Below are 25271 nucleotides of genomic sequence, written 5' to 3'. Positions count from 1 at the left end.
ACTTTCAAGTCAATACTTGCTGGAAAGACTTTGGCTGCAATAACTGCTATGAGTCTTACTAGATAACTCTATCAACTGTGCAGACCTGGATTGTGCAATTTTCCCCCCTCCCTCTTCACAAACTCTATGTTGGTTTAGAATTGTTGATGGACAGCAGTTTGTTTTAAGATTATTTATTGAATTCAACTCAAGACTTTGACTGTGCAACAAAAACACTGTCTTATAAAGCCACTCCAGTGTAGCTCTGACCTTGCAGTCTGGGTTATTGTCTTACTAACAGTTGAATTTTTCTGCAGACTCGAGCAGGTATTCATCTAAGAGTTGCCTATACTTTGTTTTATACATTTTTTCCTCAATCGTGACAAGCTTTCTAGTCCCTGCTAATGAGAAGCCCCTGACACCACCTTGCTTGACAGTAGTAATGGTGCTGAATGGGTATTGTGATGTGTTAGTTTTGTCCCAGATGTTACACTTTGCATTTAGTCCAGAAAGTTCCAATTTTATCTTGCCTGACCACAAAACCTTTTGCCACATTTTTGCAGTTTCACTTAAGTGCTTTGTTGTAAACTCTATGCAGGATTTGATATTAAGCTTTTGTAGGCCTTTAGACCAGCTTTATGGAGTTACCAGATAATTGTTGACTCATGAATATTTCTGACATCTGAAACTCACCATTGGTGTCACAGTGGCATTCTGAGGTGTTTTGAAAGTTTCTTGGTATTCTTATTCAGATCCTCTGTAGGAGAACCTGACTGAAGGACCTTACTGAGACAGGTGTATTTCTTCTGAAATCATGTGAATCAGTATTACTGTAACCATTCAACTAATTGTGTGACCTCAATTAATTTAGGCCTGAAATAGCAAAGGGGGTGATATAATTAACATATTTTGTATTTTGATTTTTCACAGTACATGTAAAAGTGTGACATTTGAGCAATAATATTTTAATTAAAAATATTCACTTAAAATGTGTATACATTATTTGTAATTCAACATTTAATGTTTTATACTGGTGTCTTGTACAAATTCAAGCTCACAAAAGGACCTACTTGCAATTTACAGTGTAATGTTGCTTTAAACCTCTAGGCTCACAGCACTGCTAATATCAGCTAAAATAATGCAACACAACTACATTCACAGTCACCTAAAATAAATTAATGACAATTTCTTAGATCTACAATACTGTCAAAATATATACAGTACTATTCTTAATTAGCTAGTCCTAAATCTTCAGATGCAATTAGTTTCATAGCACAAAAAATGATATTGATTAATGTTTTAAATTAGAGATGCATTACCACTGAATTGTGTATCATCATCATCACGGAAATGTATGAAAGTGGCAGTACTGAAATGATTCAGATGCTGTCCTTCATTATTATTGCATATTATTCTGAAGGTTAATGGTGAACAGCTGGGAGGACTAGAGCAATCTAGATAAACTACTGTACCTTGCTCAGAGTAATATAAAACCTTCCTTTTATGAGTCCAGATGCCTATTCGCCACTGTACATTGTCCATCCAGTTATATAAATGTGTAATAGCATTGCTGATGTCACCATACAATAGACTATGAGATGAGTCACTATTCATAGTAGAGATACTTTTAAGAATTTAATCCTCATTACACAATATTTATGTCCAAATCTTTGCATATGCAATATGGCCAAGAACCCTACCCAATCAGTCTTTGATATGCTTTTCTAGTTTAACCTTTTTTGGTTTGGTGAAAATAAAGAGTATCTTATCTTTCACTAAACAAATACTTTGATGATTATCCAGCAGTAACTGTCACTAAACTCATTTGTCTTGGTAGATGCTGTCATTTAGTCAGGAACTTTAGCACATTAATTTTACTACTTAAAATAGTAGGGCGGTGGGTGTAGTAGTGGCTCTGTGGCTAAGGATCTGCACCTGTGGCTGGAAGGCTGCCAGTTCGTATCCCGCAGCTGGCAGAGGAATCCTACTCCGTTGAGCCCCTGAGCAAGGCCCTTAACCCAAACTGCTCCAGGGGTGACGTATAATTGGCTGACCCTGTGCTCTGACCCAAAGCTTCTCTCCCTGTCTGTGTGTCTCTTGCTCTTGCTCTTGCTCTTGCTCTTGGAGAGCAAGGTGGGGTATGCAAAAGAGACAAATTCCTAATATAAGAAATCGTATATGGCCAATAAAGTGATCTTATCTTATCTACTTGTCACTGCAAAATACAATGGATAGTTGTTGTCTCTTGTCAATAATGACCTTACTGTACATGCACAGTTTTTAAATATTATTGATTTGTTTGCCTGCCAGAGTTGGTTGGGTGGGTTTGTGCATATCCAGGTGCATGTAAACAAATAAAAGTTCTTCTAAGAGAGGTAGAATTAAGAATCTAATGTTTTAAACTCCACCAAAATTATTTTTTTGAAAATGAGCAAATGATCTGCATACTGTAACATGTTCTTTTTCCACAGGATGTTGTTTGTTTTTGTGTTTTAATGATGTTTATCATGTTAAACCTTGATAAAATAATACACATTATATAAAGAATCTTCCATGTTCCTCTGCTTCTCTAGCTCCTAAAATACAGCAGGTTTCATACACAGGGGGGAACACAACAGTTTCTTCAGCAGTCTCTTATAAAGTACAGGTAACAAGGTCACGTGAACTCTGAATCTCAAGAATGGTAATGCGTTTCTATGAGTCAGACTAAACTGGGAAGCTTAAGGCTTACAGATGCAAAGCAGTCTGATAATGCTTCATTAAGTGAAACAGCATAATGTAGAAAATGAAGTGAGTGAATTGATCCAGAAAAGAAATACACAATGCAGTCTAAATGTCTTAAGGGATAGTACCACAGTGACATTTAAATAAATACAGAAATAACTACAGAAAGTGAGCTTTAAAAAAAGGTGGGTATGTTCTGAATTTACAAAAAAGTAAAAGGGACTCAAGTGGCTTCTTGTGGAAAAAACAAGACAGCTAAGTAGTTAGTCCTTTCCACCAGCTAGTTTCTTTCATTCTTCATCAGCACCACTCTGAAACAGTAAGTAAAGCTCATCTTGGAAATATGTAAATACAATGTTCTTACAGACTGCCTTATGATTGTGTTGCTATATGTCACTGATATACAGTACTCTGGCATATACATTTCTTCTTGTCAAGGGAATATAACAAATAGTAAATCATTAAACCTTCTTACAAATGTTAGTTTTCCCTCTGAAAGGATAAAAACCTCTCAGCTAACCTCATTCAATTCATAACCATTCAATTCATGAATCAGGCAAACCCTCAGCAATTAAAATAGCTACACTATGTTTTAATCTAAATTTTATCAAATTTTAGGTGTTGTACTTTAAAAACATTTTTAACAGGTCCTTATGATACAAGATGTTTAAAGACTCTATTAAGTGCTTTAGAAAACATTCATCCTTAACAACTTCAAATAAATAACTAGGAACACACTGGCACAAAAGCCAAATGTCCGTTAGGCACCACTATTTTTCCAGGAACTAGACTGCAACTCTTAAGCCAGCAGCCATATCACCCTGCAACTCACAAGTGGCAACCCACTGACGCTAAGCAGGTGTGAGCCTGGTCAGTACCTGGATGGGAGACCTCCTGGGAAAAACTAAGGTTGGAAGAGGTGTTAGTGGGGCCAGCAGGGGACGCTCACCCTGCGGTCCATGTGGGTCCTAATGCCCCACTATAGTGAGGGGGACACTATACTGTAAACAGGCGCCGTCCTTTGAATGAGACATAAAACCAAGGGCCTGACTCTTAGTGGTCATTAAAAATCCCAGGGTGGCTCTTGAAAAGAGTAGGGGTGTAACCCTGGTGTCCTGGCCAAATTTCCCATTGGCCCTTACCAATCATGGCCTCCTAATAATCCCCATCTATGAATTGGCTTCATTACTCTGCTCTCCTCCCCACTGATAGCTGCTGGTGGTGAGCATTCTGGCGCACTATGGCTGCCGTCACATCATCCAGGTGGTGGTGGTGGAGGGAAGTCCCCTTTACCTGTAAAACGCTTTGAGAGGAGTGTCCAGAAAAGCGCTTTATAAGTGTAAGCAATTTTTATTATTATTATTAATAACTAATTAATTCCACTCAGTTACTGCCATGTCACTCCAATCCAGATGTCTAATATATACGGTTCTAGGTTTCTATCAACGCTGTGCATCACGACTGACTGTCTCTCTTTTTTGGCCTGTAACCATTGATTATTCCTTTCACCACGAGGTAATAGCTCTTTTCTGTTATGGCTGGGATTTGTCATCTAGCCACTTGCTGCTTGTTTGTTCATCAGGATTTCCACTTCACTCTTTTCCTTATGGGTCCTCCTGTTACAATCTTTCTCTTTCTCTCATTGCAGTTTTATACTTCCTCTGCATTACAACAGGCTTTGTAGTTAGCTGCACGCTTTTTATAGCTGTCCCTAGCCATGAAACAGTGTTCTTCAGGATCAAAAATGTGTGTCTCTCTCCACTCCTTGAGGAGGATGTGGGACTAACAGAGTATCAAGCTCACTTGATTCCTCTTTCTGTCAGCTCCTCTCTCATCTTTTATCTGGTTATCTACAGCTCTTTTACCTCCCCCGGTCTCTACACAGAGTACTGATGTTCAAAACATCTTCTCTTCTGAAACTTTTCCTCCAGTCATTGTTCTCCGATTCCTCTCTTAGAGCTACTCCTCACATGGTTTGTCTGGGGAAAAAAAAGAGGACTCACCCCTTTTGATCTTGGAGCCAGCTCCTGTAATGTCATACAGATGCAGCCATTCAAAATGCTTGGTAAAACCCCCTACTGTACGACATTATCTGCAGTTTAACGCGAAATACCACAGTACGTGATTGACTTGCCAAAATGACTACAGGTGGCACTCGTGATGCATTTGTTGTTAGTGAAACGATTTCTTCATTTAATCTCTTTACTGTGCATGTTTACATCCGCTTAATATTGAATATTACTGAATATGGAATTTTACAACTTCAAGGACATATTGGTAGCTGGGCATTAAAAGAATAGGAGCATAACGTGTCTGAAGGTCATAAATGATATTAATTTAGGAATATAAACATATTATGTAAGCTGTATATGGATGGTATTGGTAGTTTAATTAAACAATACATACCAGTATTCTGCTTTCTTCATAAATATTTTAAGCATCAAAGTCTTTCATTCGGTTACATGCTGTGGTTATTTTGGAAAAGTTTTTATGTGCTCCTTCCGACTATATTAAGATTATATACTTTATAAAAAGTTATAATGTTTTTACCCTTTCTATGAATACTTGTGCTCATTATCATAGTAAAAAATTGCATACTTTTTAGAATTTGATTAATAGGGAATATCATATGGAATCACGTTAGAATCGTAGTAGTTAATCTAAAGAATTAATAACAATATAACTATATTCATATAACTCAAATTATTACCGTAGTACACTTTCTTTGTAAACATCTGCATCAATTTAACTCATTCACCCACAATTACTTGGAAACATTTTGCCTGCCCTGTTCAGTTATAGCTTAAGCTGTCAAACGGTGTGTTGGTGTAATGGCTTTGGTGTGTGACTCGCATGCTGGAGGTTGAGGTTTCAAACCCATTTCTCGGCATGAGTTTTCTTTTAACAAATAAACATTTATTTGAAAAACGAAAATATTAAATATTATTGACACTATATTGAATTTGGTGATATTTCTAAATATCACAACATGTTCAAAGTTAAGCGATTTATTAATAACAACTAATAATTTCAAACTGCTTGTATTTTAAAACTATATTATGTTTGTGGTGATTTGTCACTGTTTTCACAACCTTCAATTTATTAAACGTCTATTTTTGAGACAGGGTGCCCCAGACCTCTGTATTCCATGTTTTAACCTTTTCTATGACTACTTGCATTGGTTATCACAGTTTAAAACCTCATACTTTTTAGAATTCGCTAAATAGGGAATATAATATGGAATCGCTTATCTAAAGAAATTAATAACGATATTAGTTTAAGGATCTAAATATATGCATTTATATAGCTGGTAGTATTACTGTAATCTGCTTTCTTTGTAAACATGTTTTTTAAAAACAGGTTTAGTTAAAAACACAAAATCCACGAAAAATGGGTGAATTTTCTTCCTTGTGACCAGCTTAGAATCTTTGTATACGCTGTAAGTTTTTTTTAACTTTTTAATTAAACATTTTAAACATATTTTAAACATTTTGTAAACGCAACACACACTTCGTACAGATACAGTACAACCATTTTCCTGTTTTCCTGTGGTGTGAAACAAATTAGCAGGTGGCTGAGAAAACAGCGCAATGCCCACTGAGTTCAGTCAGAGAAGAGGTGACACTGTAAGGAGACCGTTCTGTAGCTTGCAGTGTTTATGGCACTGAGCGTTTTTATTAAAACTTAATAATGGAATGCAAATCACTTTTTTTAACTTGAAATATTTTAGTTAGCTTTAAACATAGCTTTCTCACCAGTTAGTTTTATATTTAAAACCATCAAATAAAGGAGGGACTTATTGTACTTTCTAATGGAAAGATTATATATTTTAATTTTTTAAAAACAAATTTTAGAAATATTTCAATATTTCAATATTTTATATATATATCTAAATAAAGTCAGGTGTCAGGTGCATCAGTAATCAATAATTAGTATTAAAATTCACACTGTGATAAATTGTTGCACTTCTTCCACATCTTGTAAAAGCATTAATTTGCAAGACTGTGTTCAAACATACATAAAATCTGACTATCAAAAAATACGTAAAATACAAACTGATAAAATAAAAAATGAAGGTAGAATATAATTTAAAATTAAAGCAGGGTTTTTCTTTCTCTCCCTACTATCTCTCACCCACTGTGATTCGGACACAGAATGGTTAAAAATGGGAACAGGTCAGGCAGGAAGAGGGAAGGGGGAGGGGGAGGCATCTTCCCACCTCTATGACTAAAGTATCAAAGAGAAATGGCTTGAGCGACATACAGAGCTAAAAACGTTTGGTGCCATCTTCTCTGCTTTAAAGGTACGCTCCTTGTGGAAGAATTTTCACCTCGAACATTTGCCCACCAGCTAACATGCAGAAGCAAACTGAATACAACATGTACTTGCAAGAATAGCGATTATAAACATTAAAAAAACATACTTGCTTTATACTGTTATACTGTACAGTGTATTAAAACTAACACTCTAAGGGCACTAAACTGTGAGTAACGCTGCCCACTTAGACTCTTTCCCAAAAGAAGGGGGCAAGGTCACATAGCTGATTCACAGCTGGATACAATTTTATCTTGCCTCGTGAAAGCAAAAATTCAGATATTTGTCAACATACAGTATTTACTAAAATTATCCATCTCACTAATCTCACTGTGTTAATCTCACTGTGTGCCTCAAAGCTCACTCAATGTTCACACTTCCAGTAAAATAAAAAAAACACGTTTTCTGCATTATCACCTCGCACCGAGGGGAAGGAAAAGTTCCTGCGGTAATTTTTTTCACTGACAATGTTGATTAAAACTCATTCAAAAGGGTGTGGTGTGTTAATACAAACTCTACTTAACACAGCCGCCTGTAAGAGCAAGGTGACTTTCTGCTCAATTAAAAAAAGCTAAAGTACAGACAGATCTTTTATTCTTCAAGAAAAATTAGCTGTTTGTCAAAATCTGCTACTATGGAAGAAGTACACGACTTCTCAAAAGGTACCTTTTGTCTCTCGTGCAAACTCAACAAAGGTTTATTTTTTATAATTCCAAAATTTGAACGATATGCCTTAGGGACTCATTATAGTATTGTAGTGAAAATCAAAATATCTCACCCCCACCTGTAAATATAACCCTTTTCCCTCCTTTAACTCAAAGAATTCCATGAAGAAATCCTAAATCACAAATCCATTACTTATAACAATTCATTCAGATACACACACTCACCATAGTCAACAACAAGCTATAATAGTGGTCTATTTTTATATATTCGGCTATGTAAGAAACAAAGTAATTCTCTGATTGGGCTTTGAACTGCCTGGGTGCAGCGCACTACATGATAGTCCATTGCCTATTACCACTATAAGGACAATAATATATATGTTTTTAAAAAGTAACGTCAAATGTTTCCAAAATGTCCCCTTGTGATATTTTAGCTGCTTAGTTACATGACTCCATATTAATATTACTATCAAGAGGTATTAAATCAGTACAACTTTTATGAAATTCAAGTATTTTAAACATTTAATTAAAAAGTAAAAATCTTACAGCGTACACAAAGATTCTAAGTAGATCACGAGGAAGAAAAAACACCTGTTTTTCGCGCATAAAAAGTATTTTTTTAACTATCTAAACCAGTTTTTTACAGCTTTTAAAGTCATGCAATGTTTTAGGCAGGAACATGTCATTGTATCTTATTTTTTATTTAGTTTTTAAAAATAAAAAAAATCGCTTGCCCATTGTGCTGATAAGCTGTTCTCTGATTACTGGCAATTGTCAAAATTAACCCTTCCTCCCTCCCTCATTTAATTTAAAGATTTCTGTGAAGAAATCCTTAAACACAAAACCATCACATATAATAATTCATTTAGCTGGTTCCCTGTTGAATGACGCTGACTGACTGGGTTCAATTCCAGGCGGTGTACTACATGGAGCAGTTTAAACTTTTTAAATCAATGTTTAATTTAATTAAAAGTTAAATTGTTGGTTGATTACTGGCTGTTGACATTTGGATTAAGACAAAATATACATTTTCTCAATTCGGATGTAAACCTGAAAGAGACACATCATGTTCACAATAAGCTGTAATAGTGGACTATGTATTTGGCTATATGAGAAACAAACTGAAAGTAATGCTCTGATTGTGCTTTGAACAGCCTGGGTGCAGCTCAGTATATTACAGTGCTCATTACCACTACAAGGGACAAGTTTTTTTTAAAAAAAGAAACAAATGTCAAAATGTTTCCAAAACATCCACTTGTGATACTTTAGCTGCTTAGGTACATGATTCTATATAAATATAGCTATCGAGTGATTTAGATGTTTAATCACTACAACATTTATCTTTTTACAATAACAGCAAGTGTTCTTACTACGTATTCTTAGAAAAGGATAAAACGTTATAACTTTGTTTGAAGTACAGAATATAAGCTTTATAATGTTAGAACAAGCACGTTAAAACCAGAACCCACTGTAAGTTACCAAGTTAAAGACTTTGATGCCTAAAATATTTATGCATAATTAAATTATTTATTAAGAAGATGGAAGGTTGTGTACTTTTGCCCAACTGAGCAATCTTGCTTTTATAAAACATACTGACTTTTTAATGTTTAACATGCTGTAATACACAGTTTAAAATTATTAAAAGTCTAAACAGTAAGCAACTTAAATTCTTCACTGGAAAAAGATTGTCCCTCAGCAGTGACCGAGACTCGAAATCGGGCGTTTTCTAGCGACAGCTCAATTGCTGTACATGAGACGTTAAGCTTTATTAGCTCCACCTGGCGGTTGTACAAAGTACTTCAGGATACTATTATCCTATTTAAAAAAACATGTGGTATGTTGTGGTATGTTCCGGTATTTTGCACCACGTCCGCGTTTTAACGCAGCGTACCTGGCTCATTTTAAAGGGCTGCATCTGTATGTAGGATAGCCCCACTGAGCTGCTACCTCTTCTGTTAAGTTATTTTTATCTAAAACATTTTTTATCTTTTCTTTGTGTTTTTTTTCTTTCTTATGTTCCCAGGGCTGTGCTCCTGTCACAGCCTCTGCCTTGAAGTGGTGATTTCTCCTTCTACCCTGGATCTCAGAAGGTTCACCTCTAGAAAGTTTTTCTTCCTCTGAACAGTCAGGTTCGAATAAAGCCCTACCTCTGACCCTGTTTGACCAGGGACAGAGAACATGCCTGAAGTCATGCACAGTTTCTGGCTTCTCTGTTGCCCCTGGCACAGGAGCACTTTTATGAATGGCTTAAGTTTAAGCTCCTTATTCCTTGAATCTAAGTTCGGACTGCAGCTATTTCTTTGAACCATGTGTCTTAAACTCCTTTAATAAAGAGGATCATCCGTGAGAAGAATGGAACTTTCCATGTGAGATTTTCACTGAAGTCTGATGTGAAAATCCATGGAGCACAAAGAGCCTTACTCTATGTACTGTGTTTGTGGCTTTGTGGCTTCAATCCTCTTCTGGTGCTCTCTCTTCAGTGTTTTGAAATTAAAATGTAAAACAGATAATGGAAACAAAATCTCTGAATACAAATTAAATTTCCATATGACGTGTTGTTTTGACATGGTTGCTTTTCTTGGTTTAAACAATATTCCTCAGAATCAAACTAAAAATGAAATTTGCTTACCTTAGCTGTTTTTCTACATAAAACAGATCTTCAGAAATAAACCCAAGTTCAGTTACACCCTAACTCTCTGGCTTTTACATTTACAGCTATACATCTGTGAATTTGATTAATCTTCTAAATTGACTGCAACACAAAGCTGAAAGGTTTCCTATATTTGGTTATATAACTCACCTTTCAAGAAGAACACTGGGGTATAAGAGGTTTGATCAGTTCAGAGTGCTCACAGCTCTGTTTACAAATGAGATTACCAGACCACTGACAGGTTAGAGAACATATAACAATTGTCATTGTTGTTTTTACAATCTATTTGTTCCCTGTAGCAGTGAACTCTGTAGTTAGTGTGTTGCCTAAAGTACTGACCTGTGCGAGAGAGGTGCTCCGTCCTTGGTGCACATCTGTGGCACTTCTTTCTCCACCGCGCCCACCCTGATTATTGGAGGTACATTTATAACAGCTCCATCCACCTGGTCTCTCCATTGCCAGCCCACACTCCTTACTCTGCAGACACTGGCAGTGATAGAGGTGCCCGCAGCTGAAACATACAGCAACAGAACTCAATAAGCAAGTACAGAAGTGCCGTAGACAGTGGCAAAAAAACATGTCACCCTGTCTAATCTCAACAAATATATAGCTGACATTATAGTCTGTTATATAATGTTTTAAAAAATAGTTGTACGGTGGTGCTATCTGGCCACTAGCAGACCACATATAATGATTTGTATATTTTTAGAAAATTATATATCATAACTTGCAATTTTTGTACGTTGTATGGTTAATGTCACTTTGTTGCTTTTCTATACTTTGCTAAACAATTTTAAGAATTTTTCTGGCAGTTGGTGTTGCTGGTCACCACAAGCATCAGGATATTTCTTTATTAAAAGACACAATGAATGTCTTTTTGGTCTAATATGTTAGACCCAAATGTGGTCTAAGTGCATCAAGGTATTTTATTTACAAAAGGTTCTGACTTCAACATTTAATCAGTAATTACAAAGCTCCTCAAAACAGAAATGAAAATTGTTTTCTAGATTCAAGAATGAACTGTTCTTCACAGCCCTTAGAGCTAAGTGACTCCTCCATTTCCAGCCATTTAACCCAAACATAAAAAACAACATTTTCTTTGATTTCATTTCCTCCTCTGATGCAACAAAAGAACTGCAAAAGAGTTTGAGAAGGTTATAGACAGTACACAGTCTCCAAAGAACCAAAACTCAAAATGTTACCAAAACACACCATTTTGATCAATCTTGACCCACTCACAATATAATTCCACTAACTTCAGGTGGACCTTGGTTAACTACTTTATAAAGTATTTGTCCAAATAACTATTGTGATGCCACTTGGGGTTGAGCACTTGACAGATGTCACTTTTATCGAGGCCTCTTAGGTTTACTCTACCCGCAGTTTAGTGACCGCAAATGCTGCTCCCAAGAAGCTAGTCGCCGCAATGACTGGAGCAAGGATCACCCTTACCCTCTGCATCCTGCTCATGCACAGATAAAGCCACTGAGCATCGAATCAGGAAGACACAGAGATATATTGGAGAAGAAGCCAGAATAAGAGATACACAGGATCTTCATATCACCATCTGCTATCAGACAGGCTGATAGACTACTAAGCCAGCATCAGGGCTAAAGACTTGAGCCACTCGGCTGCACTTAAATTCCTCAGACTGAAGACAAAGACCTTTGTGAACCACCTTGGCTGCCTTTAATAGAATATACCCACCTCCCTTACTGTGCTGTTCATAGAGATGGTAATGTATACAGCTGTATTCAAGGTGGGTAGCTGCGTCAGCATACATAGGCTGCAAAGGAACAAGTAATAGGTTTATTCCATGCTGAAAAAAAGAAGAGAGAAAACACAACGTTTCGGCCGTGGAGCCTTCTTCAGGTGTGAAAGGACACCTGAAGAAGGCTCCACAGCCGAAATGTTGTGTTTTCTCTCTTCTTTTTTTCAGCATGGAATAAACCTATTACTTGTTCAGCTGTATTTAAATAAAGGATAGACTGACTTCTGACTTGCGTGTGGGATGCATCTGTGGTCAGGGACCTGCCTAGAACGTGCGTCCCTTCTATGAGCTGCCTCATGCAGAATCACGCTATGTACAGTACAATGGTTAAAAATCAATATGTTTATCGTATCCTTCATTCAAAGCTTTATTAAATTTACATAAAACTATTTTAATTATACCTCTCAGGGGTGAAGAAGGTGCATAACAAAGAATAGGATATTAAAATTAAATGGACAGGGATACAGGAAAATATATTATATTTAGAAATATTAAGAAAACATAATAAATCTCCTTACTATTAAAGGAAACAAGATCTATGAAGCACCAGAGTAATGTCTCAGAATGGTGTTCTTCAAATTAAAAGTGCAAATAATCAGAACCAAAAAAAGAAAAAAAATCTTAAAATATTCACTTTAATTTCATACATAGAAACAGTAAATAGTCTTTGCATGTCCATCTAGTGTTTTTTTTAGAGTGCATGTTGGTGTAATTCTTCAGGAATTGTGTAAAATTAGATTGCCCCCTGTCTAGTAGAAATGAAAGATCTACATAAAATAAATTAAAAACAAATAAAAAATGCTTCAGAATTCAAAAAGCTATCCAGTCAGCCCTCACAAACTGCTATAATAACAGATTGTCAAGATCTGATGCCTTGACGTTCTGTATAAAGCTTGTGTTTCATGCCTGCTATTCTGGCCATGCTGAATTAGTTTCTTAGTCCTTACTAAATTCTACACTAGTTATTATCTACTTTAGCATTTTATTAATATTTAATGGTGAATTGTTTTCAGCTGAAGTGGTAATTGCACCCTAAAATTGAACAGGGGTTAGCTATACAGTAAATCACATTTTATTTTACATTAAAGTTTGCAAAATAATAGACAGCACTAGGACAACAAAGACTCTGCAGATGCAATATTTTTCTGCTTTGTCCGAAAACTCCTTCTGCCAAACACAATACCAAATAATATATTTATTTCTTCAAGCTGGTTTTTACCTATTCTCACAGTGAGGTTGGAACGATGCCCATGGAGGTTGGGTGAGGTTGTATAGTGCCTTCTCAATGTAAACATCATTTAGTGTCAGATGAACATTAAGAATCTTTTCAGTCACATTTCATAATTCTTCACAGTGCAGAGGGAGCCTTTGCCATTGCAGTGAATAATTTATCATCAATATTAGAGTCCCTACCTATTTTTGCTTTTTGAGACTTTAATGTAATAATAATAATAATAATAATAATGTTAATAATAATGATAATAATGTAATAATAATAACAATAACAATAATAATAATAATGTTCCTTTATTAGCCCTATACAATTTCTCGCATTACGAATTAATCTTTTCGCATACCCCAGCTTGCTCTCCATGAGACACAGACATACAGACGGGGAGAGAAGCTGGGGGTCAGAGCGCAGGGTCAGCCATTGTACAGCGCCCCTGGAGCAGTTGGGGTTGAGGGCCTTGCTCAGGGGCCCAACGGAGTAGGATTCCTCTGCCAGCTGCGGGATTTGAACCGGCAACCTTCCAGTCACAGGCACAGATCCTTAGCCACAGAGCCATCGCTCCGCCCAAGAATGACAGTTAGAATGACATTTGTCACTGTCAATCAAGATATTGTCTTATGCCTTGGAAGGAGCTAGAGTAGGTATTAGGGTTAGGGTTCAGATTTTACTTGTCAAATAAAATAAACTGTCACATTCAGATATTTCAGTCTGATTTGCTATATACTTGGTAAATTCTGGTATGCCTCAGGATTTCGCGATGCAGTATGTATAAACTATCCTTTAATCAAATAATTCTTAATTACAGTGTCAGATTCCATTAATACTCTGACAAGACCCACACTCCAGACTAAATATAGACAGATAGATACTTTATTGATCCTGTGAGGGAAATTGCAGTGCAACAGCAGCTTTACACAGACAACACAGCCACAGTGTAACGAATGATACAATAATAATAATAATACAATACAATCAGTACAGTGAGGGGTGCACTAAAAGAGTTACTCACAGTCCAGGACAAACTAGAACAGAACAGTACGCAGAAAAATGGTATCACACATATGAATATAGATATAGATGTAAATATATAGATATAAATAAAAATATATGTATTGCACGGATCCCAGGCATATATTGCACAAAAAAACCGGTTGTAAACGGGAAAAGAAAAAGAACAGATGTAGCAGTAGATGTGTAGATGTGTTCAGTCCAGAAACGGGTCACTGTCAATGTTGCCTCTGCCCAGACGCAAGGTGGATGCGTTGTACAGTCTTATGGCAGAAGGCAAGAATGACCTCCTGTAGCGCTCCCTGTCACACCGTGGATGAATCATTCTATTGCTGAACGTGCTCTTCATTTCTACAAGTCTATCACAGAGGGGATGGGAGATGTTGTCCATGATGACCTCTAGTTTGGACACCATTCTCCTCTCAGCCACTACCTCCAAGGGGTCCAGGTCAGACCCAATGACAGAGCTTGCTCTCCTGATGAGCTTGTTCAGCCTCATCAGGAGAGCAATGAAGCTGCATTTGATGTTTCTGTACTAAAGACTATGACATCTACAGTAATTTATGTAACAGAAAGCTGCAACAAAACAGATTATATATGTGGGTTGTCTGTCTCATCTGAAAATCTTTGTACCTTTAGCATGGAAGTTAAGATCAGGAAAAAAAGAAACAAGATTAGTCCCAAGTCCCAAATTTTAACATCCTGTCCATGTTAGAAATATTAGTAGTGTATTATTTTATAATTTACAAAATATCTACTTGCATGTTTCTCATCGGGAAAAGTTTATACAGTATGTGCTTTCAATTTGTTAATAACTGACTATTTTGCATTGTTTTTGAAGTTTCCAAAAATGTTCTTAAGTGTCTGTATTTGAGTTTCAACAACAACAAATTTCCCTTCAAAACAAAAGAATGGTTACAAACAAGAGGAAGCCATTTAATCTATTTTGTTTGCTTGATTGTTAATATTTTATTGATCCAAAAATTCCAACAAGACATTTCTTAAACAGTCTCATGAATGAGTTTCAACAAATGACAAGGGTTGGTTCCATCTTTCTGCAACCATATGTGAAGAAGTGTTTTGTGTTTTTAGCCATGAATGCTCCTAACCTTAATTTTTTCATGTCCCTGGGCCTTTGTATTACTTGCATAAAGTATCTATATTGCCTTTTTGTTCTAATCTAAAATGATTTTATTCTCATAATCTGTAATATTTGTTTTGTTAAATTGGGAGCTCAGATCAGACATGGCCGGTGAACTCTGGGACAGGTGGGGATGGTGAGGCAAAACATATTGTCAACAAAACCTTAATGCATAAACAACAGTGATTTTATGTAGTTTGCTTTCATGCTATAGAATATTGTGTTGTTGTAATAGACTCAAAGCTACCATAAAGCTACACATCATTATTTTCATTTGGTTAATCAGAACATTTGACTCCAAATTTCTCAATTCACATATCTCATACTCAATTAAAGCATGTTTGGTTTCCAAGGTAACAACTGTTTAGACAGCTAGGGTGTCAGAACAGATGACCCCTGACTATTTTTTTTTGCGTTTCAAGTGGTTGAAAAGGCATTTTTTAATATCACGGCTATTGTAGGTGATTAATGGCACTGCATGTTTATTTTTCTTAGTGTCTGCTTTATTTAATGCTTCTGTGTCTCAGCTTTTCTGCTTATACCATTATGAGATATTATGAAGGGTGATAAACACAATTAAGACAATAATTCCACCCATCCATTTTCTAAACCGCTTTATCTAGTACGGAGTCACAGGGGATGATGGTAGCCTAACCCGGCATGCTGATATAATATATTATTGATATTCAGTACAAATTAAACATAGAGAAGAAAAGTAGACTGGTAAAAAAAATCATAAAATACAAAGGGATTGGATTAAAAGAGAGCCTAAGGCTTTCCTGCACCCACGGCACAGACAGCTTGCCCTACCTGAAGATGATGATCTCCTCCTCACCCTCACTCCTTCTCTTGTACTGCTGGAGGCAGATGCTGCAATGGTCTAGACGGGGGTGAAGGCCACGGCTCACGGCGGCCCGCAGGTTAGACAAGGACCAGTGCAGGTCATGGTTTAGGAGACTGGTGGTGGTCTCTAGAAGGGTCTGCCAAAATACACAGAAAGAAAACAGGCAAATGAAAAGAGACCAGAGCCTGAAGGGCTAATTTCCAGCTTGACTGTAAAATCCCAATTTCAATTCAAAATGGTACTGTATATCATTTGTGCTATAACATTGAATCATCTCATGTTTTCCTGAAAATGTGATGAAAAATAAATATAAATGGCAAAAAAGGAAACCCAGTCATTAAAAACTATACAAAAACACAATTTTCCATCTTCATAGATGCCACATAACCTGAAAACATAAAAATGAATTACTTGGCTTCTTTGTATACTCTGAGTATTTTCTGACAGACAGTGCAGCCCATAGGTATTTGGACAGTGACAGAATTGTTGCTGTTTTGGCTCTGTACTCCAGCACATTGGATTTGAAATGAAACAATGACTATGAGGTTAAAGTGTAGAATGTCAGCTTTAATCTGAGGGTATTTACGTCTATATTGGGTTAACCATATATAGGAATCACAGCCCTTTTTATACAGTGGTGCTAGAAAGTTTTCAGAAATTTTCTGAATTTCTGTATAAATATAGGAATCACAGCCCTTTTTATACATAGTCCCCCTATTTCATGGGGCCAAAAGTAATTGGACACATTAACATAATCTTAAAGAAAATTTGGCATGTTTGTAAATCCTTTGCAATTGATGACTGCCTGAAATCTGCAACCCACAGACATCACCAGAAGTTGAGTATCTTTCCTGGTGATGCTCTGCCAGGCCTGTAATTCAGTCATTTTCAGTTCCTGCTTGTTTCAGGGTCTTTTTGCTTTAAGTCTTGTCTGCAGGAAGTGAAATGTATGCTCAATGGGATTCAGGTCAGGTGTTTGACTTGGCCAGTCAAGAACATTCCACTTTTTCGCCCTGAAAAACTTCATAGTTGCTTTAGTTGTAGGTTTGGGATCATTGTCTTGTTGCAAGGTGAAGCGTCATCCAATGAGTTTTGAAGCATTTGGTTGGATCTGAGCAGATAAGATGCTTCTGTACACTTCAGAATTAATCCTGCTACTGCCGTCTGCAGTCACATCAATAAAGACAAATGAGCCAGTTCCACTGGCAGCCATACATGCCCAAGCCATGACACTACCTTCACCATGTTTCACAGATGAGGTGGTATGTTTTGGATCATGAGCAATTCCATCTTTCCTCCATACTTTTCTCTTTCCATCATTCTGGTACAGGTTAATTGTAGAGTTACATGCAATTGTTTGCTAATGTTCGCTTTTTGAGGCTATACCCACAGGTTTTCTGATTAGGGTACGATATTGGTTACCACTTTAATTTTCCTGTTCTCAGAAATGCGCAAAAGATACTGATATTAAATACAAAATCCACCGCCGCCCCCCACCCGGGCAAACAGAGAAACAAAATTGCAGAATTGTTACTCTGGCACCAATAACAGAACGCTTAAACTTGGTAGACAGGGTCACTAGAGGTCAAGGTTGCTGTGCATGGTCACGTGATCTCCTGAAAAAGAAGGCGCTATATCTCGGGAATGAAAGCAGCACAAACACTACTTTCAACAGCACAAACTGGCACAAACGCTGAAATAACTAATGAGACCGGTCCAGTCCTCCTTCGACGTTCTAAGGGGGCTGGGCAAGGTCACCTCCTGAAAAAGAAGGCATTATATCTTGGGGAAGAAAGCACCTGGAAAGTTTCTTTAAACAGCACAAACCGGCACAAACACAGCACTAATGAATGAGACCAGTTTGGTTCCCCATAAGACGATGTAGGCAGGTTGAGTGATGTCACACCCCCACGAAAGAAGGCAAAGAAGGCGCTATATCTCGAAAACGAAAGCAGCGAGGAAGTTACTTTCAATGGCAAAAACCAGCACAAATGCAGCATTAACGAAGGAGACCAGTCTGGTTCTCCTACGACATTGTAGGGGGGCTGAGTGACATCATGACCCCGAAAAAACAAGGCGCTATATCTCGGAAACGAAAGTAGAACAAACCGGCACAAACGCAGCACTAACGAATGAGAGGGGTTTTATCATTTTTGCTGTTTGTAGGGGGGCCAATTTCACGGAGCTGCCTCTTAACCATTAAAAGAAAGTAAATCCCTGTAGGCCTTTAGTTTTTCTCTCCTGTCCCTCCTTCCTCACTTAGTGACAAAGCTACAGAAATAAAGGAGGACCCGTGCAATATATTGGGAGGTAATTCTCTATGTTCAGTACAGTTAATAAAGGGTTGCTTCAGACTGACATAAAATTTGGGTTACATAAAGACTTGCAGATTGGAACCCTTACATAACAAGGGAAGTGGGTGTATTCCAACAACTACCGTTCGGTGCTGATTTGCAACTATATTATTTGCAAATTATTTTATTGTGGTTCCACAATTTCAGAAGATTAAAAAAGCAATTAGGCTGGAGAAAGAGCAGACAATGAATTAACATTTCTGTTACATATTCTTGTTTTAATTGAAAACCTTCCATTAGTTCTCTTTTTATGTTTAGGCTTTCCATTGAACAAATAATGTGATGCAAATAGCAGTGATTTGATTTCTCAATTTGTAATGAAGTAGCATGAATGGCAATGCACTTTCGCTGTGTGTTTTGTTCAATGATTTTAGAGAAACATGGATAGCTAATACATTTTCCATTGCTCGATCGGTGCTGAAATGATGTGATTCAAATCAAAGACTTAAAGAAATGGTATCAGGTCATATTTGATGGAAACTGTCATAAAGAGATGTCACAGCTCCTTTGATCAGCTTTGATCAGTCTTTGGAGGAAATGTTAACGCATACTGTGCAAGCCTGTTACACAAAACGGAGTCAAAGTACAACAATTTGTTGAGATAAAAACCAAATTATGATAAACGGCTGATAGCACTGCAGCATGAAGTTTGAGGACAGCAAAGGCCTTTAAAACCCATCTTGTAATTGTTTGCACTGATTTAACTGATCTCTCTGCAATACCAAAATGTATCTGGGTGTAAAATTATTTTGATGAGTTTACAATCCAAAAGATGCACAGTACATTTCTGTGTCTTTTTTAGTAAACCTTGTGACCCTAGAGTGACTTAGGAGATAGGGGGTTTTAATTTGCTGTAACAAATACAAATTATAGCAGTTAATTGTGAGAGTACTTGATTTTTAGGAAACAATGAAATATAAACATTTACAGTCTCACACACGGATTTAATTGTATTGAGAATAACTAAAACATGCATTGCAAACAACAAACAGAATCTATATATGAAACGATCTTCTGTGATTTGAATGTTGAACGGATTACAACGGTCAGTTAATAACTTCAGAGTTAAAATACACATCGACTATAGTCTAACTCATTGGTTCTTTCAGCCTCATAAAACCAAATCACATTTATGTTCTCAGACACATGTAAATATGCATTTACTATTGTGAACTAAACATAAATTGTGTGTTTTCAATAATAGTTCTAGAGCAGTGGTTCTCAAACATTTTGGACAAGGTACCACCCCTGATCAAACCAAAGTATCCAAGTACCACCTACAAGTCATCTTCTCATGGGAACCACAGAAAATCTCAATGACCAACATGAGCGCGCACGCACACACACATATAATAAATATAATAATAATAAACTTTATTTGATATAGTGCCTTTAAAGGTGGCTTATCAAAGCACTTTACAGAATGACAACAGGAACAACACTAAAAAAGCACCATCAGGGGTGAGCCTGTTTAGTTGAGCAAAGCAGATGTGAATTCATTGGTTGAGCCTTGATACAATTCACCACAGAGTCTAACAGATTTTAAATCCTCAGCCATTTTCTTGACGGCCAAGGCCAAGTGGTGGATGCTGCAGTGCATCCACTTCATATCTGGAGCAACCTCTCTAATTCGTGCAACTACACCGCTGTGTCGGCTTGTCATCACTCTAGCACCGTCTGTACAAACTCCTATGCATGTCATCCAGTCGACGCCATTCTCTTCAATAAATTCATTTAGAAGCTGAAATATGTGCTCTCATGTAGTTCCTGTTGGTAGCGTCTTACAGAACAGAAAGTCCTCATGGGACATACCCTGAAACTCGAATCTAACGTAAACAAGCAAATCGGCCAAAAGGCATCTACAGACTCATCTAATTGCAGTGAAAAGCATCTGTTTAACTTAACGCACTCTATCAGCGTACGTTTGACGTTATCTGCCATATTAATAATTCTATGAGTGGCTGTGTCTTTCGAAGGGGGCAGCAGGTCGAGCTATTTAGCAGCTGTTTCTCCACACAATACGTTTCAGCTCTTTTGCCAACGGTAAACAAAGTTCTTCACAAACAGTGTTGGGCTTACCTGCTTTAGGAATCCGCAAGCTTGCATTTTTACCCGTTTCTGTTTCAGGAGTCCATCTCAGAAGTTAAAGGAAGTTTTTATTTCATGCGCATGGGAGCAAAACACGGAGATGTTCAGTGTATTTTTCTCAAATTAACCTAAAACACTCCTTAAATTGTTTCTGTTATCTATCACGCTTTCCTGTGCTCACAAGATTGCCAGTGTTCCAAAACCATGCACATTCTCCAAACTCCCTATTTGCTAAAGATAACTTTTTTTAAATACAATTGGTCAGTTACGTTTGTAGCATGCATTTCTATGCTTTCCCGTGCTTACAAGATTGCCAGTGTTCCAAAATCACGCAAATTCTCCTACCTCCCTATTTGCTGGAGATAACATGTTTTAAATATAATTGGCCGCTTATGTTCGTAGCACGCATTCCTATACAATGGTACAGAATTACACAGCAGCTCTTGTGTCCACTCAAGTATTAGCGCACTGTATCGTAGTACAGTATGTAGGCTGCATATTTGACACATAAACTCATTTTATTAAAATAGAAAATTTGAAAACCTGTCCCAATTTTTCAAACAAATTTAAGTCATCTGGCGTACCACCTGGGGGCACGCTGCGTACCACAAGTACCATAGTTTGAAAACCAGGGTGCTAGAGAATTTTAATGTAAATACGTTTTACTCAACAATTAGTCAAATATGCTTGATGAGTTTAAACTTAGTGCTGACATATGGAACTAGTCTGGATTTCCCTAGCAGCATCGTTGTGCAGGGAGGGTCCCGACAGAGAAGAGAAAGAAAGAGCTTTTGCTTTGCATTGGCTAACAGCATGCGTTTACCTTAAGCAGCTCTACCAAAGTAGTATCTTGCTGACTTTGGTCTTTACAAACAGTCTGTGCACAGTTTGTCTACTTGAGATCTAGGCACAAGTTAGACAAGGAAACTTAGTTTGTCCTGGCTATGGCTTTTATGCAAAATAAACTTGGATATTCTGGATGTCAAATTGTCTAATTTCGTTGATCAGCTTTACAATGTCTCTTATCAAAGGGGCCTCTTTACCCCTATTCCTGTGCCATCCATAGAACACACCAGGGTGCTTGGTCAAGGCACACAAAAATTCTAAGAAATCTTTAATAACACTTAATTCTAAGTTAAATAATAGGCCTTGCTGCTACAGTGCTTCACCCATCATGTGGAGAAAATGACACAGCTCTCAAATTTAACACTTGAAATTTAACATTTCAAACTAACCAGACCAGCTAAAGGGAATGCTGTTGATGGCCAAACACTGGAAACCCTGGCAAGCTTAAAGTCTGCCCAAAATCAGGAGAGCTTGGTCACCTATTTCTACCTAGTGATTTCAGGACAAAAGGGCCTCGCATGTTCTCCATGTAGATGCCCTTTTGGATTGAGCCATATGGGAGTCCTTTAACCTGCCAATTCTGCTTCACTCTAAAGGCAATAATTTGAGCCAAAATACTTTAAACCTGGTGCTATCCTACCCTTACACTGGAATGTATATTCATGGTTGATATTCTCACACGTTTTTTTCTCCACTACAGTTGAAGAGTCACATGTGCAACATTGCCTAAAGTAGGATAGCAATCTGTGATGTGTACTTGCCACTGGCAATAGCAAACAGCTTTTGCCCTCCAAAGCTTGCAGTGGTAGAGCATGGAGAAATCTGAGAGCGGACACATTGCAATTTCACTCTCCTGTCCTTCCTTACTCATCTATCAAAACAGCTCGGGAAAATAAAGCAGGACCACTGCAATATCATGAATGGTAATTTATAATAACAGCAATTCACTGCAACAGCAAGACCAACATGGTAGTTCATGTTCTTAAAGTGAAACCTTTCCTGAGTATAACACTCTATCAATATCATTTTGTTTCATGTACTTTCTTTCCTTTTGTATATGGAGTAATTATTTGTGAACCGCTATATAATGTGCACTTCATATAAGGATTGTCTGCAGGTACAATTTATAATTTCTATAGTTAATACTCTGTGCACACAAAATTCCAAACATAAAAAAGCCTTCTGATAAATGAACTTCTCTGACAGAGCCTTGCCAATTTATATCTTTTGTGGACTGGATTAATTTTCAACAGCACTATCACAGAAACAAAGTTTTAGGTTTTTACTTTTGTGCGGGATAAGTGGTTTAAAAAGTAATTGTAGGCCTTGTGCAGCCTTCTTTTAATCAAGACAAGAGGAAGAAAAATGTTAAAACCTAAAAACCCACTCTAAGGTTACCTCCATATTTCTTCAAAACCTAATGTCCGGCACATATTTTATTCATTTTTAGCATCATTCTTCTGTTATACACTTCTAAAATACCCTAAAATTGTTAAGTGGTGTCTTTCTTGTTTTAAAATAGTTAACATTCAGAAATGTAGAAAACTTCCTTATAAAAAGAAGTTTATAAAATCCAAACTTCATTATTTTAAAGGTGATTAGACATAGATGAAAGAGACAATGTAATCATATGCTAGAGAAATAAAATAGTGACAGAACTGTGTAAAAGCTAGAAACACCGGCCTTCTGTCAAAAAACTGACTTTAACCACATCTTATTCAAATCACCAGTTAAGTCAGCTGTTTTATCTTTATTGTACTAAATAAAGCAAAACAATCTGATAACCAATACAACTCCAATATAATACAATCTTTCTCCATAGAATCATATGCTACTTCCTCATTTTGAAAAAAAAATATTAGAGAAAAGTATTCCTTCATGGCTTACATATTCTTATGAAAAAGAAAAAAGCCAACAACAATAGGTTGCCAAGGCTTCACAAAATTATCACTGTGTGAAGTCTACATTTGATGTTTAAAAACAGCAAGGAAACTTAAAATGAACACCATGCATACTTTATACTTTAAAAGAATGCTTATATAGAAATGATAGAAAAAGCTTTAAACTGTTTATATAGCTTAACAATAGCTGAATATCTATGTATCTTTTAGATAAACCACTGTAAAGGATTATGACTGTTTTATTAAAGTTTGAACATGTACCCTTCATGAAGGTGACTGGCTACACAAAGCCTCATTAAAATAAATTAATTCCAAACAAAGATAAGACAGAACATCTAAATGTTATATATCTTACATAAAATCTCATTTTTTAGCACACTATCTGCAGTCTACCATACATTTCCAGAGCTTCTCCAGAATACAGAGTTTGTTGATCTGGGTTGATCAGTAGCTGTCTGAAGCAGATTTACAGAAGGTGCCCAACTCCAATTTTCAGACATAATTCCAGCACTTTAAAGAAGTTACGCTTGTCAAGCATTGCTGATGCCACTCTATTTCAATTTTGTAAGTGTAACCATCAGTAAATGCAGATTTGTCATGGTAGCATCTGCAGCGCCGCTTTATCAGGACTGAGGTACAGAACTTCCTCTTCAACACCCCCCCACTCACAGACAGACACGTGTACATACAATCAGCTTCTCTGAGGCAGTGTACTGTACTTTGAAGTACTATATTTCCCTAGCAGAGGATTTAAGTGTGATATACAGTGGAGTCTTCTATCTGTGATCATCATACAGTGTGTACAGTTTAGAATTAATGATCAAGTTAGTGCTTTTGACTTGAAATTATAACCTGATTTACCTTTTAATTTGTGTCATATGGTCTCTCGTTTATTTGCAAAATGGAAAATTCTTGGACCAAGCACTGGATATATGCATAAGTATATAGTACAAAGGCAAGGCAATGTTGTTAATTGTTATGCGCCTTTATCTTTAACAAAACTCCTCACCTGAAGCACAAAGATGACTGCCAATGATATCTGCCTGTCACCAACCATATAATTTTAGATCTGAAGCAGAGCTTTTTTTCCACATATTTAATACTATTTAAGAACTGGCTTCCTTCGTGATTTCAATAGTAGATTAACATCACACATCATTAGGTGTATGCAATTGGTCCAAACTAGACTATTTGTTATTTATTTATTAGTTTTGGGCAATCACAAGCAAACCTGGCCTATGGTATTGGCAGTTTCCCTTACATAGCCTACAAACGTTATTACCACCAACTGTTTGTCCAATCGGCCCTGAATTCTGGGCTGCACTGTATATAAGTCTCTAGGAGAATGTGAGAGAATCAGAAGCTCATTTCACCACACGTCATTGTTCTGGATGCTCCATTCATGGCTCTTTATCCGTGTTATGGCAAAGTCCATATCAGAGCACAGAGGTTCATTAGACAGAGTTCATTCTGGTTACCATAGTGTAGCAAAACAGGGGTTAGAAACACGTGGAAACACGGAGGGGTCATCTAATTTAGGAGAACCACATTCTTCAGATTCTCACGAGGAAATCATTGAATTGGCTGCACCTGGAGACTGTAGCTCTCTTATAAAAGAAGTTCCTGGGGCAATCAGAGGCTGTCTTTTCAGGAACCCCCACCTTTTGTTGGAACAGTGAGTATTTAAAAGACAGTTCGGAGATAAAGGTTTTCGTTAGGCACAAGAAATCAGAGAAGGCTTATGGCGGGATAATA

General features: G+C 37.0%; 1 protein-coding gene across 2 annotated transcripts in view; it reads right to left on the bottom strand.

Annotated features, from left to right (window-relative positions):
* The window catches only part of vps8 (VPS8 subunit of CORVET complex), a 345245-nt gene that overhangs the window by 99696 nt on the left and 220278 nt on the right, over positions 1–25271 (bottom strand). For both annotated transcript variants that reach the window (XM_088930095.1, XM_088930096.1), the window contains exons 42-43: positions 16294–16463; positions 10672–10843 (exon numbers count right to left, since the gene is read on the bottom strand). In XM_088930095.1, the coding sequence (XP_088786221.1) occupies positions 10672–10843; positions 16294–16463 (342 nt within the window). The remainder of the gene's footprint in view (positions 1–10671; positions 10844–16293; positions 16464–25271) is intronic.

This window comes from Atractosteus spatula, chromosome 13 (assembly GCF_055471065.1).
Source record: "Atractosteus spatula isolate fAtrSpa1 chromosome 13, fAtrSpa1.hap1, whole genome shotgun sequence".
Classification (NCBI taxonomy): domain Eukaryota; kingdom Metazoa; phylum Chordata; class Actinopteri; order Semionotiformes; family Lepisosteidae; genus Atractosteus; species Atractosteus spatula.
This window is presented reverse-complemented; position numbering and strand designations above follow the sequence as displayed.